Raw genomic sequence first — 18,727 nt, forward strand, 5'->3', positions numbered from 1 at the left:
ACGCTGTCACCCTTCTGGGTCCCATGGCTCACATGGGACCTGGGAAGGGAGAGACTACGCTGCATCCTGGGAACACCTTGCCGTGACGGTGGCAGCTTCTAACACGAAAGGAGGCTGATGGCCAGACCCACACTGGTAGTAAGAGCCAGAACCGACATGGGGGCCTCTTCCTTCTCCACCCCTGTGGGTGGAGAAGAGAGCTCCTGAGCGCCCCCTGGTGGCAGGAAGGTCCTGTGACTGCACTACCTCTTAGCACAGGGATCAGGGCCACAAAGGGACTTCTAGGTGGCTTTATATGTCTGTTCTGTCCACCTCCTCCATCGGACAGTTAACTCTTTGACAGCAATGCCCATACCCATTCTTGGCTTCTCCGTGGAGTTTGGCACTATGCCTTGAGGTTTGCATGGAGCTAGAGGAGACACAAGCACTCAGAGGTGGGGGTCTGTTGAGAATTCTCCCCATACCTGGCAATGGCAAGTCTATTGAGCTGGCTTCTCTGGTATTTTTGTTTCTGAAAGTGCTCGGTTTATATTTTCCCTCATCTCCAGGAGATGCCTCATGTTTTTGGCCCCAGGAGACACCACCGTTAATAATCACTTACTCACCAGATAAAGGCCCTGCCAGACCCAACAGGATGCATTTGATCAACCTCTTAATTTAGTTTGTTTTAGGTAGAAGCCAGACAACCTGTCAATTTCTGCCTCTGTTACTATTTCTGAAAAGCAGCTCTCAGCAATCAGAACATGTGGGAATTGTTTTTCTTTGAATCGGAGGGGAAAGGGAAAGACTGCCCAGAAATTGTCTGGTCCAAGAATGGTCATGATGAGAAAAAAAAAAAAGTGTGTGTTGGGCGGGCGGGGGGCGGGGGTTGTCAATGTGTATAACTGAATCTCAATTTCGGAAAAAAGATGCACAGGTGGAAAAGCCCATTGAGGAAAGCAAGTGCTCCTTCTGAACATTGCTTACTGGAAACAATGAATTTCCAGAGTGAGTGTTAACTTTTATGTTGTTGTTATTGGCCGTGGGGCTTGCACTCTGGACTGGGAGCTGTCCCTGAGCTCTTCAGCACTCTACCAATTGAGACTCTGATCTCCAATAAATCAGTAGAAAACTGGAAGTGGCACTATAGCTCAAGTGGTAGAGCACTCACCTTGAGTGAGTGCTGAGGGACAGCGCCCAAGTCCAGAGTTCAAAAAAAAAAAAGTCTCATGGACTTTCCTGCCTGGGCTGGCTTTGAACCGTGATCCTCAGATCTCAGCCTCCTGAGTAGCTAGGATGACAGGTGTGAGCCACCAGTGCCTGGCTGTGTTATCCTAAGGTGTCTGTGTGTTTCATTTTCATTGTTGGCTCTGTGTGTCTTGATATTGTCATTTCTGGCTGGAAAATGTGTTAGTACACATTATTTTCTTCTAGATTCTTTTCTGGCCATTAGCCACACTTCCATCTCCAGTCTTTTTTTGGTTGGTTGGGTTTGATGCCAATCTTGGGGCTTGAACTCAGGGCCTAGCACTATCCCTTAGCTTTTCTGCTCAAGGCTGGCATGCTATCACTTGAGCCACAACTCCATTAGAGATAAGAGTCTCATGGACTTTCTCTCCTGGGCTGGTTTTGAACTGTTGTCCTCAGATCTGAGCCTCCTGAGTAGCCAGCCTTACAGGTGTGAGCCACCAGCACCTGGCTTGCTGTGCTTTCTTTCTTCTTTTTTTTTTTTTCCTGTCGGTCATGGGGCTTGAACTCTGGGCCTGGACACTGTCCCTCAGCTCTTCAGCTCAAGGCTAGCGCTTTACCACTGGAGCCCAGCACCACTTCCGGCTTTTTCTGCTTATGTGATGCTGAGGAATCGAACCCAGGGCCTCATGCAGGCAAGGCAAGCACTCTATCACTGAGCCACCTTCCCAGCCCTTGCTGTGCTTTCTTGATGAAGATGAAGTCAGCCTAGGAAACATGGCTGTGCGGCTGCGGGCATGTCTCCGGAATATCACTGTCTGTTGCCAGGGAGCCCAGCTGTCCTGGCCCCAGCACAGAGTGTCCATGCTGTGTCCTTCCTCCTTTTCTGAATCATGCTTTGTCACTGGGCGCTGCCTTGCTGTGAGTTCAGAGGCCGCAGGCCCTGCGAGGACAGCTCTTCCATCTGCTGATTGGAACCATATGTCTTCCAGCTCAGTCTCAAGCCCTGGCCCAGGGGAGAGGACTCTGACCTCTGGCTGCCTCTCCCCAGCTCCTCCCTCACCACCAGCACAAGCTAGCAGGGCAGGAATATAGAAAAGAAGAGTACCCACCTTCCTTCCCAGGTAGCCCTAGCCTTCAGTCCCTGCCAGGCTCTGGTTAGAGAAGAAGGGCTCCCTGCAGCAGCCACAGATAGATATGTATTTTCTATCTTTTCTTTTCTTTTTTTGTCAGTTGTGGGGCTTGAACTCTGGGCCTGGGGGCTGTCCCTCAGCTCTTCAGCTCAAAGCAAGTGCTCTACCACTTGAGCCACAGCAGCACTTCTGGTTTTCTGGTGGTTCATTGGAGAGAAGACTCTCATGGACTTTCCTGCCCGGGCTGGCTTTGAACTGCTCGATCCTCAGATCTCAGCCTGAGTAGCTAGGAAGACAGGCGTAAGCCACTGGCTCATCTCTTGATTTTCCTGACTCTTCCTTTCTCCTGTGAAGTCTCCCTTTGTTCAGTTACCATCCATTGCATATCTGGGTACCCCCTTTTGCCTTTGTACCAGGATGCTGGCTGAGTCCCCACTTCTCAATGAATCCACTGTGCCTGTACCTCGTAGACCCTTATGACATAACCACCCAGTGAATAATACTGCATCGGTTGCAGGCCATGTTGATATATATATATATATATATATATATATATATATATATATATATATATATATATATATATATATATATATATATGATTTTTTTGGCAAGGCTTGTGTTATGCCCCTCCAATTCTCAGTCTTCACCTGATTGACCAGTGCCTTCAAAAACATGGTGCTAAACAAGAACGTGATTCATTTTAGGAACTGGAAGTCCTTTGGTGCTAATGATTTGGACAGTCGAAACCACCAAGTTTCTGTGGCTTGCAGTTTTCCTGCCTCCAGCTTCTTCTTTTTTGGAGCAGCTGGAGTGGCCAGTTTTGATGGGCTGGAGAAACAGGAAGTGAAGGGGAGAGACCAGAACAGAGAGAACGGAATGATGAGGGAACGAGAGGTTATTTCCGTGCAGCTCATAGAAACTGCCCAGGTTTTGATCATTGAGTCAGACCAGGAGCCATTGCAATGGGAGGCCCTGGCTCTGGCAGCCTCAGGCCCTGTGTCAGTGAGGGAGGCTGGTGCTGGCACGAGGGATGGATGGGGAAGAGGGGGGGGAGGGGCAGAGACAAAGGCAGAGAATCGAAAGAGAAGAGTTGAAGGTTCAGTGGTCTCCCCTCGTGGCATTTAAAGACCCCAAGAAAGCCACCCATGGCCTCCCAGGACTCACAGGAATAACACAGCATGTGTGGAGAAAGAGTGATGGGAAATAGGCTTCCTTAAGACTCGCCTTCTGGGCTGGGAAGGTGGCTCAGTGGTAGAGCGCTTGCCTTGCATGCCTGAGGCCCTGGGTTCGATTCCTCAGCACCACATAAGCAGGAAAAAAAGCCGGAAGTGGCGCTGTGGCTCAAGTGGTAGAGCGCTAGCCTTGAGCTGAAGAGCTGAGGGACAGTGCCCAGGGCCAGAGTTCAGGCCCCACGACCGGACCCAAAAAACAAAGACAACCCAGACAAGACTCGCCTTCTACTGCACACGCACAGGAGGGCTGGCACGTAGCGGGGCAGCTGCCGGCACAGAGAGCCTCAGTGGAGAGAGGAAGGCAGTGCGAGGGGCTTCATTCATGCAGCAAGGGCTAAGATGGTAGAAAGCGGCCAGCTGCTCAGCAGGGTATTGGTGGGGCTGCCCCATGAGGGCTTTACTGATGCTGATGTTCACGTTTCGTTATTTCATGGAGAGACAGTGTCAAGTTTCACACATGGGGGAGAAGCAAGACCTCAAGTATGTGCCTGGCCTTCCTTCCTTCCTTCCTTCCCTCCTTCCTTCCTTCCTTCCCTCCTTCCTTCCCTCCTTCCTTCCTTCCTTCCTTCCTTCCTTCCTTCCTTCCCTTCTTCCTTCCTTCCTTCCTTCCTTCCTTCCTTCCCTTCTTCCTTCCTTCCTTCCCTCCTTCCTTCCCTCCTTCCCTCCTTCCTTCCTTCCTTTGGTCCATTCTCATCAGTTGTGGAGCTGTAACTCAAGGCTGCTGCTGATCTCTTTGCTCTACCACGTTGAGCCACAGCTCCACTTTCTGCTTTTTTGAGTGGTTTTGAGATAAGAGTCTCAAGGCGATTTTTATGTCCAGGCTGGCTTTGAACTGGGATCCTCAGATCTCAGCCTCCTGAATAGCTAGTGTGAGCTAGCTATTGTTTCTTGTTTCTGTTTTTTAAATAAAAAGGATAAATTGATAGCGGGCCTTCAGGGGAGTACAGGAGAGGAAGGTTGGGAGGTTCGTGAGAGGCAAGTTTGGACTTGGGCCATGTTGAGATCAAAGAGTCTGTGGTTCCCAAACTGTGGTGTTCGGATGTTGTGGGGACTTGGATGGTGAAATACATAGAAGCCACGTTTTTGAGAGGTTGAATCAGGAGTCTATTGGAAGCCAGCAACTATGAGCAGACACATGTCCCTGGAAAACTTGCACCCTCAAATACACTTAACGCTGTTAGGAAACTGAGCCATGAGGGAGTAAAGAAAGAGCAGAAAAATAGTCTCCACAAACCAGGTCAGCTCTAATGGAGAGCTGCAGAGGGACGCCAGGATGGCCTGAGGAGTCAGGAGACACGAGGCTTGGACAATGGAGGCTGAGGTGATGGGGGGGGGGGAGGAGGCGGGCCTAAATAGGATCATGGTCAGGGGGCAGGGTCACAGGGAGCTCCAGAGTTCAAGGTATAAGTCTGGCAGATCCAGTTACCTCTTGTCCCAGACCCCACCCCTTCCTCTGGAATTCAGGCACGCCCAGCACTGAGGGAAGGACTTCATCCACCAAGAAGCCAAGATGGTGCCAGTTAGAACTAGTATCCTTATTTCACTGAGAGAAAGCTTGGAGTAGACACCTGAGATAGAAATGGAGACGTGTGGTAGAGGACCCCATGTGTAGCTAGAGGAGCAGAGAAGAGTGACATGCTGCTGACAGGACCAGACACGGTCTTTGGAAGCTGGGAGATTGTGACTTTGGTGCTGACACATCTCTAAGCTTGCTCTATGGGAGACATCAGTGGCTCACATCCCGCAGCCCAGCCAAGCTAATGCTTCTGCTTTAGCTTCAACTCCTGACACCTGATTTTTAACTTGTACTGTTCCATTAGGTAGGCCTTTTTGTTTTTTGTGGGTTTTTTTGGTTGGTCGTGGTGCTTGAACTCTGGGCCTGGGCGCTGTCCCTTTGCTTTTCAGCTCAAGGAGAGCTCTCTACCACTTGAGCCACAGCGCCACTTCCAGTTTTCTAGCGGTTTATTGGAGATAAGAATCTCAGGAACTTTCCAGGAACTTTCCTGCCCGGGCTGGCTTTGAACCACGATCCTCAGATCTCAGCCTCCTGAGTAGCTAGGATGACAGGCGTGAGCCATTGGTGCCCAGCCATTAGCTAGGCTTTTGAGAGTGTTTTATTTATTCAACTCTTTGCTTCTAGGTTTTCAATTTGACTAGATTTTTTTCTCTGTCTCTATTGAATTCCCTTTCATACACTGCAATGTCTTCTTTATTTCCTTTAGCTGTTTGTTTAAATTCTCTAGCTGTTTCTATCTTCTTTGAATTCATTCAATTCTTTATACACTGCCTCCTTAATACAACCCTCTTGCTGTTGTTTTATTGAATTTGCCCCTCAAAATGTTTTCCTGTTCACTATCACCTAAGTCCTTTCTTGGGGAATTGTTGGCTTTTGAGGGAGTCATGCTGCCTTGTTTATTCCTGAATATGGTGATTTTCCTCCCTCTGGGATTAATACATCTGTGGTCAAGATGTATCTCTTTTGGCAGAGATTTCAATCTCACATGTCCTTTGAGTCGGTAATTTCTCACAGATTACTTTAGACAGGGTAATGTATGGGTTGTGGTAAAATTTCCTGTTAATTTCCCTCTCGTCAGCCACCTTTTATGGCCCACTGATAAACAGATTCTACAGAAAACTGTCCTGTAGGTCACTGAACTATGAGTGCTGCTTAGCACTAACCCCCCTGACAACTCAGCCCTGGTAACAGGCTCTTTCTCATGATGACAACTCATTGTTATCTTCCAAGACAAAGAAGCCATTCCGCACCAAGGCTAGCCTCCCATATTGCAGTGACTACTGCTTCATAGTATTTGTACTGTCTTGGGGTTGAGGCTTACAGGTTGTGTGGACTTTTCCTATAGCTAGAGTGGACAGTCTGGCCAACAGAAGGGTCTGGTTTTCCCTTGTATTGGAGTTGATTTTCCCTCCCCCAGTTGAAGGAGCTGGGGACTGGATCAGAGCTCCTTCTGCTGGGTTTGTTTCTCTGAATTCCTCTATCTCCCTGCTACCTCCTCTAAGGGTTCTGTTTGTTTGTTTGTTTTTCTGTTCATGAGCCTTGAACTCAGGGCCTGGACTCTGTCCCTGAGCCTCTCTATGCTCAAGGCTAAAGTTCTACCACTTGAGCCACAGCACCACTTCTGGCTTTTTCTGTGTATGTGGTACTGAGGAATGGAACCCAGGGCTTCATGCATGCTCAAGGCTAGTATTCTACACTGAGCCCCTTCCCAGCCCAAGGGTTCTGATTCTTTTCCTCTCATTCCTTCTTCAGAACCTCATCTTGTCGGTGTCCTCAGATTCTTCTCCCACACAAAGTGAAAACAATAAATGCTTCCAGTCCGTCTTACCCTACCTCTTTCCTCTATCCGATAGATTTTTAATATCTAATGATCATTTATCATTACTTCCTATGAGATAAAAATGTTCCTCGATTTCACTAATGAAGCAGTGATTTAGCAACGCGCTCAGGGTCATATAATGAGGAAATGACAGAGGTGGGCTCTGAGGGTGGACTCTGTGCTCTTAACCAGGACTTCCATTCTTTAAATTACTTCAGTGAGTGCGTAACTGGGGGGAACCTTTCCTACAGGGAGTTAGAGAGTTGGGTCCGGAGACCATGCGGGCTTTGGAGATTTGACGTTGGAGGCCGAGATGTGAGGGGGCAAGGATTGAGTGGGACATGGACACTCACCCGAGCTTTTCTTTTCTTTCTTTTTTCTTTTTGAATCCTCATCTAAAACTTTATTTCCTTGAGCTCAAAAGAACATACACAGATCCATGTAAAGAACAGTCATCATATTAAGCAAATTCACATCTAGCCTGCTAAACTAGTTCTAGTCCAGAAAGAAATGGACAACAATGGCTAGTAACCAGGTGATCTGATTTTCTTTTTGAGTAGTTCTTTCTCTGTGATCACTGGAGTTTTTCAAGTGGAGAATGTCTATGGCTCCCCGTGTAGGGTACAGCCAAAGAGAATGGGTGTCTACAAACACTACAGCAGTATCCTGGACAGAAAGGAGAGCCAGGAAGGCAAAGGACAAAGAATCCTCCCTGCTGGAACTTTCATGTTTTATAACTGACTTTCGTGTAGGCTTAGGGTGATCCAGACATTATATTTTAACTAAGGAAAAGAAAATTCAGCAGATTTGTCTCTTTGCCCTCACTTAATTCTCTGGAATCTACTTCCTACTCTTCTTTCTCTTTCGTTAAGTGGGGAAACCACTGAGAGCTTTTAAAAGGGAAGTCAGAAACAGGAGAAACAGGAAATTTGGACCAGGGGAAGGCTCTGTTATCAATCACATACCTGCACTCCAGCTGGCATCGAGACTGACTGGGAGCAGCCACCACCGGGAAAGCAGGACCATGTGGCTTTCCCCCGCCCTGCTCCTCCTCTGCTTCCGAGGTGAGTGAGTGGGGCTGTGGCTTTGGGGACCTGACATCGTGGGTTATGGGTCAAGCCAGGGATCAGGTGCCCACAGAAGTGGGAAGAACATGATCATTCATACAGTTCTTGTCCTGTGCCTTCAAACATTTGCCTGTGGACCTTACAACCATTTACTGAGCATGTGCGATGGCGTGACTCTGATAGGTGTTGTAATTATAAGTAAGGTGGGCGTTCAAAGGACTGGTGCTTAGGTGGAGAACTCAAAGCCAAGTTGCTGGAAGGCAGTGCAGAACCTGGTTCCGTATGGATGCGTTTATGGGCCACAGTGAGCCTGCACTCTGCTCTTAGAAGGATAGAAGGCTCTGCTGAGGCTTCGTGGAAGTCGGTTTTGAAGGACAAATGAGTCTGCTGAGCAGCAAAGGAATAGCATGGAGATAATAAAGACAAAGCATAGGAATTAGCAATAGTTCTGTGTTGCAGACTTCTTTAAAGGGATGGGGAAGGTTTGTGGAGCACATGGGCTGCAAAGATGGCGCTGGGAGGGGGTTGAGTGGGCAGACCCCAATTGATCTTCTGATCAGTACCTAACCAGCCCGTGAAGGCTCAGGTGAATGATAGGGTGTGACCTTGACATTGATTGGTTCCTCTTCCTCCCTTACCATACCACCCACCCTTTTTGTCTTTAAAAGGGGCTGCTCTCTGTTAATAAACGAGTTTTTCTACCTGCTGGATTTGGCTCCCCACTGTGTCTGATTGTCTCCTGGGCTGAGGGAGGCTAGGGAACGGGCGAGCCCCCCGCACTTACCTTTCCTTGGACCCTGTCCGTCTTTCGTGGGATGGACGAAGACCCAACAAAGGTTCACAAGGAAGACTTAGTAATGATGACGTTCACCTGCACCCCAGCCCTCAGGAGGCTGGGGCAGGAGGACTGGCAGTTCCAAGCCAGTCTGGGATTCGTGGTGAGACCCTACCCCAAAATTAAGAAGCTGGGCGCTGGTGGCTTACACCTGTAATCCTTCCTAATCAAAGAGGCTGAGATCCGAGGATCATGGTTTGAAGCCAGCCCGGTCAGGAAAGTCTGTGAGACTCTTACCTCCAATAAACTACTCAGAAAAAGCCAGAAGTGGCACCATGGCTCAAGTCATAGAGTGCTAGCCTTGAGCATAAACAGGCTCAGGGACAACACCCATGTCCTGAGTTCAAGCCCTGGAGCAGCAATAAGTAAATAAATAAGAACTCATCATCCTCATCTGGTTTGAACAAATAAGCAAAATTGCCCCTCAAACATTGGCCTTCCAGAAAGGAAACTTTTTAAAAAGCAGGAAAACACATTCCCCCCTCCATGGGAAATTAAGTGTGGGGTCAAAATGAGAAGACAATCTTCATTGTTTGATTTATGCTCAGGATCTCTCACAAAACATAGAAACTGGCCAGGCACTGTTGGCTCACGCCTGTAAGCTACTCGTGAGTGTGAGAACTGAGGATCGTGATTTGAAGCCAGCCTGGGAAGGAAAGTCCATGAGACTCTTATCTCCAATAAACTGAAAAAAAAATCCAGAAATGGAGCTGTGACTCAAGTGGTAGAGCACTATCCTTGCACAAAAGGGACAGTGTGTGGGCCTTGAGTTAAAGCCTCAGGACACACACACACCTACGTCTATACACACACACACACACACACACACACACACACACACACACACACACACACACACACACACACACACACACACACACACACACACACACAGAGAAACTGCCTGATGCAATGACCAGACTCTTTCTAGAATGATGAGTGCAAAGACAGATTTCAAGGTTGGTGACAGTGACCAAAAGCATAATTTTTTTTGTTGGTTGTGGGGCTTGAATTCAGGGCCTGGGCACTGTCCCTCAGCTCTTCAGCTCAAGGCGAGTGAGTGCTCTACTACTTGAACCACAGCACCACTTCCAGTTTTCTGGTGGTTAATTGGAGATAAAAGTCTCATGGCCTTTCCTGCCTGGGCTGGCTTTGATCTATGATCCTCAGATCTCAGCCTCCTGAGTAGCTAGGATTACAAGAATGAGCCACCAGTGCCCGGGCTCAAAACGTAATTTTTTAATCAGTAAAATGGTTCATCTCTTAACATCCATAATAATTTAGATCCTTAAACTCAGGTATTTGGAAGAAATGTATCTCATTACATATCAGAGGGACTTATACTGTCTTTACTGATGGTGGTGGTGGTGGTAGTGGTAATAGTGGTAACAGTGATGTGATGATGGTAGTGGTGGTGGTGATGATATTGTTGTTGCTGTTGGTGGTGGTGGTAGTGATGATGGTGGTGGTGATGCTGTTGGTGGTGGTTGTAGTGATGATGTTGTTGTTGGTAGTGGTGTTGATGATGGTAGTGGTGATGTTGATGGTGATGATGGTTCTGTTGGTGATAATGTCAGTGGTGGTGGTTGCAGTGATGATGTTGGCGGTGGTTGTGATGATGCTAGTGGTGGTTGTGGTGGCGGTGGTTGTAGTAGTGATGTTGTTGTTGGTAGTGGTGTTGAGGATGGTAGTGGTGATTATGGTTTTGTTGGTGATAATGGTGGGGGTGGGGGTTGTGATGATGTTGGTGGTGGTTGTGGTGGTGGTAAGGGTGGTGGTGGTTGTAGTGATGATATTGTTGTTGATGATGGTAGTGGTGATGGTGATGATGGTTTTGTTGGTGATAATGTTGGTGGTGGTGGTTGTAATGATGATGTTGGTGGTGGTAGTGATGGTAGTGGTGAGGGTGGTGGTAGTTGTAGTGGTGATGTTGTTGGTAGTGGTGTTGAGGATGGTAGTGGTGATGATGATTTTGTTGGTGATAATGTTAGTGGTGATGATGGTGGTGGTGATGATGGTGGTGGTGGTGATGATGGTGGTGGTGGTTGTGGTGGTGATGGTAGTGGTGAGGGTGGTGGTTGTAGTAGTGATGTTGTTGTTGGTAGTGGTGTTGAGGATGGTAGTGGCGATGATGATTTTGTTGGTGATAATGTTAGTGGTGGTGGGTGTAGTGATAATGGTGTTGGTGATGATGTTGGTGGTGGTGATGGTGGTGGTAAGGGTGGTGGTGGTTATAGTGATGATATTGTTGGTAGTGATGTTGATGATGGTAGTGGTGATGGTGGTGATGATGGTTTTTTGGTGATAATGTTGGTGGTGGTGATAGTTGTAGTGATGATGGTGGTGGTGGTGTACTGGATGTTAATAGTGATGATAGCACTGGTAGTCATTATGGTTGTGATGGTAATGGTGATAAAGATGATGATGATGATGATGATGGCAATAGATAATTTAGATCACAGTGGAGTTTGAGTAAACTCTCAGTTTCAGAAACAGGTACCTGTAACACTGGTGGCAAGAGTCACCTTGTACCAGCTCCCAATGCTGGTACATAGGAGAGCATGTCTTCCGTCTCTACAGTCAGTGACAGCCTGAAATCAGTCATGGTGAGAATATCTGTGCTGCAGAAACCAGCCAACAGCACAAATCAGGACTTACCACCACCTCACTGCTTGTTTAGACCTGCTTGTTTCTCCAGTGCATTGGTTGGAGGTGCTCAGTTGATGAAACCTCTTCCACCCGTGCACAGGATGCTGACTGATCTCCCTGACCTGTCCATCCCGGGTACATCTGTGACTGGAGGTTCCTCATGGAACCAGTTTAAAGCTCCAAAATCCCTTGCAGTGTGGATTTCAGTTCTCCATTTTCATCCCAGTTCCTGGCTTAGGTCCCTCCTTTTCCTGGCTTTTCCTCTCCGCACACTGCACCTGTCCTGAGTTTGGCTGGGGGGGGGGGGGGGAGAACGTAATTGCTTTAAATGTCTGGAGGCACTCTGCAAGTGTTACATGGCCAGCCTGAGAACCGGAAGAAAGAGATGGATGAAAGGCAAGCTAAGAGAAGCTGATTCCAGGGCTGGGAAGGTGGCTCAGTGGTAGAGCACTTGCCTTGCATGCATAAGGCCCTGGGTTCGATTCCTCAGCACCACATAAGCAAAAAGAAAAAAGCCGGAAGTGGCGCTGTGGCTCAAGTGGTAGAGCGCTAGCCTTGAGCTGAAGAGCTGAGGGACAGCACCCAGGCCCAGAGTTCAGGCCCACGACTGGACCCCCCCCCAAAAAAAAAAAAAAAAACAAGAGGAGATGATTCCAGAGCGAGGAGAGGGCAGAGGAGGAAAGTGAATTTCAACATGAAATGGACAAAAACAGACCTTGTATTTGCTATGCATTTGACAATCTACACATTCAAATTGCCAACACAATTTTCTAATGCTCTTAAGATTTGATTTTGGTTCACGTAGGGTAAGGACGTATTTATGAGGGACAGCATAATATTTTGGTATGTGTACATACTGTGTAATGCTCTAGTCAGTCCTGTTACTTATGACAATGTGAATGAACCCAGAGAACATCATGCTAAAGAAAAACAGGCTGCTGGGTGTGTTAGTGTGGGCCTATATTCCCCGCAGTTGGGAGGCTGAGGCAGAGTGATAGTTATCTGAGGCTGGCCAGGGCAAAAAAGTGAGAGGCCCTATCTGAAAAATAAACTAAAGCAAAATATACATCGGGCAAGGCTCATGTGCTATGCCTGCAATATGTCCTGAGTTCAACCCCAGGACAACCAAAACCAAACCAAACCAACACACGGACTGCAAAGAAAATCAGAAGTTGCATCAGAAAAAAAAAAATCAAATTTGACAAAGCAGTTTCAATGCCAACAAATTTCAATATGTCCCCTAAAAATTAAGAAACGTAAGGGAAAGGGTGAGTTGGAAGGGGTGGGCAAGAACGTTGTTCAAAATGCACCTCGTTTATAAGCTGCTTTGTTGGATGACAACTCTTTTGTACAACTACTTAAAGACAAAAAAGTTACAAAAATTTAAGCCAGACACCGGTGGCTCATGCCTGTTGTCCTAGCTACTCAGAAGGCTGAGATCTGACGATCGTGGTTCAAAGCCAGCCCAGGCAGGAAAGTCTGTGAGACTCTCATCTCCCATGAACCAATCAGAAAACCGGAAGTGGCACTGTGGCTCAAGTGGTAGAGTACTAGCCTTGGGCTGAAGAGCTCAGGGACAGCACCCAGGCCCAGAGTTCAAGCCCCACAACCAACAAATAATAATAATAATAAAGTTTGAGTTGCAAGTGACATGTAAGGCAAAGGCCTCGGGGAAGGGTTTTATTTGCCAGAGGAGGCAGACCAGGGGACAGGCAGGGTAGAAGGCCTCTCCAGCAAGCTGCTTCTGGAGGGACACCTGGAACTTGTGTCTTCCAGGCTGCTGGTCTCTGACAGGTCCTGGCTCTGTGACGGGCACCGAAGGGGGCTCCCTGCGTGTGCAGTGTGGGTATGACGAGGGGTACAGGGGCTACAACAAATACTGGTGCAAAGGAGAGCATGACATAGAATGTGAAAGTATCGTTCAGACCCACGGGAAAGAGGAAGAGGTGAGGAGTGGTCGCGTGTCCATCAGAGACAATGGTGCTGACGCCACCATGGTGGTGACCATATGGGACCTCCGTGAAGAGGATGCCGGCCCTTACTGGTGCAAGATCCAGACCATATGGATCCTGGATGAGTTGTCACGTGACCCCGCCGTGGCTGTTACCGTGTATGTTTCCCCAGGTAAGAGCTCTCGCGGCGTGGGTGGTGGAGCTTTTGGCTGGACACGGGGCAAGGGTGGAGCGTGTCTCTGAGACTGGTCCTCACTCTTGGTAGAGTTGAGAGAAGCCCGTGAGGCAGGGGGAGGGAGAGGTGGCTGACTCTTCGGCTTTGGGTAGGGTCAAGTGAAGGGGTATAGCTTATGCCAATGGCGGACACTTGTCCTTGGGGGAGGCTGAGAAACCACGTGCCTGTCTCCTACAGGGTTAAGGTGGACTTAAGTGGTCCCCATCTGAGGGCTGCTTAGGGCCCCCCTCTCAGGACCCCTGGGAAGGTCTCAGGGCTGCAGGATGAGCCATCCTGCTCCCCCTTCCCTTGTCCGGGAGTCCTCACCAAGCAAGAACAGTTCCCGGGAGATGCCTGCCCTCAGCCACGCAGAGTCAGACAGAGATGGACAGAAAGATCTGGCTACAGCTCCATTCCACCCAAGAGGTGGCCTGGGTTTGGATTCTGAGCATATCTCTAAACCCGCTGTGAGTGGACGGTTCTGTGTGACGTCAGATCCAAACAGGTGCTGAGAGACAGAGCCGTGGCCTGACCTGTGACTCCCCTCCCCCCACAGCCACTACGACGCCCATGGTGATCACCACGTCCGCCACCCCACTGGTAACTGCCACGTCCGCCACCCCACTGGTAACTGCCACGTCCATCACCCCACTGGTAACTGCCACATCCACCACCCCACTGGTAACTGCCACATCCACCACCCCACTGGTAACTGCCACATCCGCCACCCTACTGGTAACTGCCATTCAGAACCTCAGCACCAATAGGGTGTCTGCTGTCTACTCATGGTAAGGACCTGAGGCCTAGAGATGGGGAGGGGGTCCAGCAGCCTGTGGGACCCTGTGGGTCTTGGGGGGGGGGTAGCAAATCATGTCTAGAAAACCTCTCCGCCATCTGGTGTCTTCTCCAATGCTGCATCAGGCATTTTTACATTCTCCCAGGCTGCACGTGGTGCGGCGGAGTGGGGACGGTGCAGGGTCTGGGCTGGAAGCTGCCTCTGGAAGATGTTGGGTTGCTCTTCTCATTCCTCCTCTCACCTTGTCCTTCCCCACCTCACTTCAGACTAGGGGAAGGGGTCCTTGTTTTGTCTTTGCTCCTTGCTACCAGGAGCTGTCTGTGAGTTCTGTGGGGAGGCAGGTTAGCTTCAGGCTGGAGTTTGGATCCATTTCCCTTCCTCTCCCGAAGATACTCAGAAAGGCTGTGATGATGATGATGATGCCGGACCCAGAGGGGATGGCACAAGGGGAAGACTTCAAAGCAAGTGATTAGGGGTTTCGGGATAGAAGGATGGGAGAGGGCGACTCTTTTGTGGTTGTTGTTGGTGGTGGTCGTAGAGCTTGAACTCTGGGCCTGGGCGCTGTCCCGGCACTCTTCAGTTCAAGGATAGTGCTCTACCACTTGAGCCACAGCACCACTTCCAGTTTTCTGGTGGTTGTTGGAGATAAGAATCTCAGGACATGGGGCTGGGAAGGTGGCTCAGTGGTAGAGCGCTTGCCTTGCATGCCTGAGGCCCTGGGTTCGATTCCTCAGCACCACATAAGCAAAAAGAAAAAGCTGGAGTGGCACTGTGGTTCAAGTGGTAGAGCGCTAGCCTTGAGCTGAAGAGCTGAGGTACAGTGCCCAGGCCCAGAGTTCAGGCCCCACGACTGGACCCCCCCCCAAAAAAAAAAAAAAGAAACGACTTTCCTGCCCAGGCTGGCTTTGAACTGTGATCCTCAGATCTCAGTCTCCTGAGTAGCTTGGATTACAGGTGTGAGTTACCCACCAGCATCCAGCAGGGTGGCCCTTGAGTGTGTTTCTGAAAAGCTGGGCTGCTCACCTTACTTTTGATGAGACTCTGATGTCCAGGCCTTGGCTGAAGGAGGAGAGGTCATGGAATCACCTGGAGAGGCTGCCCCGAGCCCTTTCCCGGTTCAATTCGGAATTATTTGGCCTCGGGAGTCTGGGCACACAGAGGCAGAGAAGAGGCGCCCAGGAGCACTCCCCAGGGAGACGCCTCACTTCCTGTCCTCCTGTTGCCCACAGGTCTCTGTTCAGCAGTGTTTATGTCCAGATCCTGATTACCCTGAAGCTGCTCCTGCTCCTGGGTGTGCTCTGTGCCGTCGTCTGGGTGAACAGGTCCCAGAGAGTTCCCAGGCAAGAGAGAGTGGCTTACCTGGGACTCCAGAAGGCAGTCTTCGATGAACTCTCCATACAGCTGGGCAGCTCGTCAGACTACAGGGCCAAGACTTGGACTCTGGACAAAATGCAGCCGTGATGGATTCTGGGAGAAGTTATTGTTTCTGTACCTCAGGGAGGAAAGAGAGGACAATCCCTTGGTGTCCTCAGCCTGGGAGCTTCTGCTTGCTGGGGTGGGGGTGGGGGAGGGGGAGTGGATGAGGGGGGGAGGGGGGAGGTAGGGGGGGGGAGAGGAAGAGCTCCTCCCTCCCCAGATCCCCTGCCTCCAGTCCTCATTCCACTTCCCCATGAAAAGAATGTTCTGAACGTTCCACGCTCACCACCTAGTCACTTCACTGGAGCTGCTCAGCTCAACACCCGTCCCTCCCTTCCCCGCCCAGGGCAGTCATCACCCCCTTCCTGTAGACACAGCTTTGCCTCCATGTCCTGTTTGGAACCATCTTGGAGGATGTTAGAGAGCATGCTCATGCAACAGTGCTCGCTCCTAAGCACCTGGCATTCTTCCCCTCTCTGCACAGGCAGGGCTGGCCTGGGCTTCCCGTGCCCTTCTGGGCCTGTATCCTGAGAGCGCATGGTTGGGGGGTTCAGTGCGTCGAGCCGGGGCTGGCCAAGGTCCAGCAGCTCCAGGCTGGAGTGCCGAGGTGAGTCAGAGCAGCAATGGGAGAAGGAAGTGGGGGTGTCCCTAAGATCACTCCCAGAATCCCCCCCAATTTGTGCACACTGTTCTCCAAAGGTCTGTGTTTGCTATAGAAATTGTCTGATCCCACTCATCAGCAATGAACTCCTTCCACTAAGGGGGAAGATAGCTTTTCAAAGATGGGGTACAGGACCCAGAGATGAAGACATGCTTTCCCACATCGGGACAGTCCGATGCTGCAGCCACGGGTCCGTCCTAGCCCAGCATGGGGCTCCATTGGACTTTATGCTACCTGCCAACTGCTTCTTCCCTGCACTTCGCAGAGGGGATCTGCATGCACAGCGGGCCACAAACCAATGTCCCCATCTCTACTCGCTCCCTGCATCTGGACCCAACTTTCTCCTGTGCCCAGTACAAGGCCTGAACTGGTGATGCCAGTCGCCAGAGAGGGGCCACGTTCAGAGCAGCACACAAGAGAAACAGCCCTCGCCATCCTCGCCACGGGAGGCCTGTGTGCAGAGCGCTCCGCCCACACCGCGCCTCCTGGTGACGTCACCTCAGCTCAGCGCAGACTCTCTTGTGGCAATGCAGATGGAGCCAGCCTGGGTAGAGGAAGTGAGGCATGTTGGCAGAGGGGCATAGCACCCAACTCTATTTGTCTCTGTGTGTGTGTGTGTGTGCGTGTGTGTGTTTAAAGGTCTTTAAGTAGTTGTGTCAATTCAACATGTCAAGTTAGGAGTGCAGGAGCTCTTGAACAATATCACCCCCCATCTTCCCTCCCAAGTGTCCCAGCTCCCTATGGCTCGAGTGACTTGGTTCCATATTGACATATGTACGTTGAATATGATGACGGCATTCATCCATCCTTCTCCCCAATCACCTGCCCTCCCTTCTCTTAAGCCCCGAGACAAAACATGTTTCAGCTCCCGGTCTCTTCATTCTGTTAAACTGTTGCTTAATTGTTGAGCTGGTTTTGTTTTCTTTTTTTGGTATGAAATTAACTAGTGCCCAGGGACAGGTACCACCTTCGAAGTGTGAATTCAGACCTGAGGGCAGAGCCACTGGCTGAGCAAATGACACTTGGTTATGTGTATGTATTGGCAATCAGTTGCCCTTAACAATACAGTGACCAAGCGAGACATGTGTGTAAGTCCATGCAAATCCTGCATGCTGGTCTGCAGGAGCCTGGTATTTACGGCTGGCCCATATGGTACCCCAGCAGGCACAGGGACTGGCCTTCTCAGGTGCACAGATGGGCCTGCAGGGAGGGCGCAGGGACAGATGGCATACAGGGGCCAGATACAACTCAGCTCCCCGCTTTGTGACTGGACACCGGGTCATATGACACCTTCAGGATTCATCATTTTTATTATATGTGACAAGAAGGTTCTAGATTAAGATTCTTCCATATGGAAGTTTAAAATCACCATGGCAAATTCTTTTGAAACTGCTTGTCCATGGAGTTTGGGCCTGGAGCTGGGGGTGGGGGCACCTGCTTGTAATCTCCCTTACTAGGAGCAGGAGAAGGGAGGATCACAGTCCACAACTGGCCCTCGTGAAAGCAGGAGGTCCTATCTAAAACAAAAAACAAAGGCCAAAAAAAGGTCTGGGGCATGGCTCAAGTGGTAGAGCACTTGGTGAAGCACTGTTAGAGGTGTATAACCCCACTGTTTGAGACTGGGTGGACTGGGTCTGCTTTAACCAGTAGGTACCAGCAGGGTTTCTCAATCTGGCCAAAAGCATCCTTCTAAACAGCCTGTATAGGTATTTTCCTCCCTCAAACCTTCTTCCCATGTGAATGAAATTTTAATACCAAAGGTACGCTGTGCATGTATTATCTCTATATATAATTGGCCCTCTGAATTTCAACCAAATGAAGATCAAAAATACTGAGAGACAGAGAAAGAGAGAGAGAGAGAGAGAGAGAGAGAGAGAGAGAGAGAGAGAGAGAGAGAGAGAGAGAGAGAGAGAGAGAGAGAGAGAGAGAGAAGCACCTGGATGGGTGCTGATGGTTCACACCTGTAATCCTAGCTACTTGGGAGGCTGAGAATGAGAGGACCAGAGTCCAAGGCCAGCACGAACAGAAAAGTTTGCAAGGCCTCTTCTCAACAGAGAGCTGCATTCTGTGGTATGTTCCTGCTGTCCTACCTGTGATGGGAGCCCTAAAACAAGCAGCCAGAGGAAAGGAGAGCCTATCTCAGAAGTGCTCGGCAACAAAAGAAACAGGGCTAGAGGCATGACTCATGGTCAGAACACCAACCTAACAAGTATGAGAGAGACCTTAAGTTCAAATTCCAGTAATCTCTCAATCTCTCTCTCTCTCTC

General features: G+C 49.6%; 1 protein-coding gene and 1 long non-coding RNA gene across 2 annotated transcripts in view; both read left to right on the forward strand.

Annotated features, from left to right (window-relative positions):
- Positions 1-7,749: 7,749 nt before the first annotated feature.
- Positions 7,750-18,727, forward strand: part of LOC138807267 (polymeric immunoglobulin receptor-like) — a 28,087-nt gene continuing 17,109 nt past the window's right edge. The window contains exons 1-4 of the mRNA XM_069992828.1: positions 7,750-7,934; positions 13,198-13,545; positions 14,144-14,375; positions 15,613-15,840. Of these exons, the coding sequence (XP_069848929.1) occupies positions 7,895-7,934; positions 13,198-13,545; positions 14,144-14,375; positions 15,613-15,840 (848 nt within the window). The 5' untranslated portion in view covers positions 7,750-7,894. The remainder of the gene's footprint in view (positions 7,935-13,197; positions 13,546-14,143; positions 14,376-15,612; positions 15,841-18,727) is intronic.
- On the forward strand, positions 15,976-17,366 carry LOC138807371 (uncharacterized). Its single transcript, XR_011366130.1, has 2 exons — positions 15,976-16,406; positions 16,561-17,366. It is a non-coding gene; the product is annotated as an uncharacterized lncRNA (long non-coding RNA).

Source organism: Dipodomys merriami, unplaced genomic scaffold, assembly GCF_024711535.1.
Source record: "Dipodomys merriami isolate MVZ:Mamm:240054 unplaced genomic scaffold, mDipMer1.0.p SCAF_42, whole genome shotgun sequence".
NCBI lineage: Eukaryota > Metazoa > Chordata > Mammalia > Rodentia > Heteromyidae > Dipodomys > Dipodomys merriami.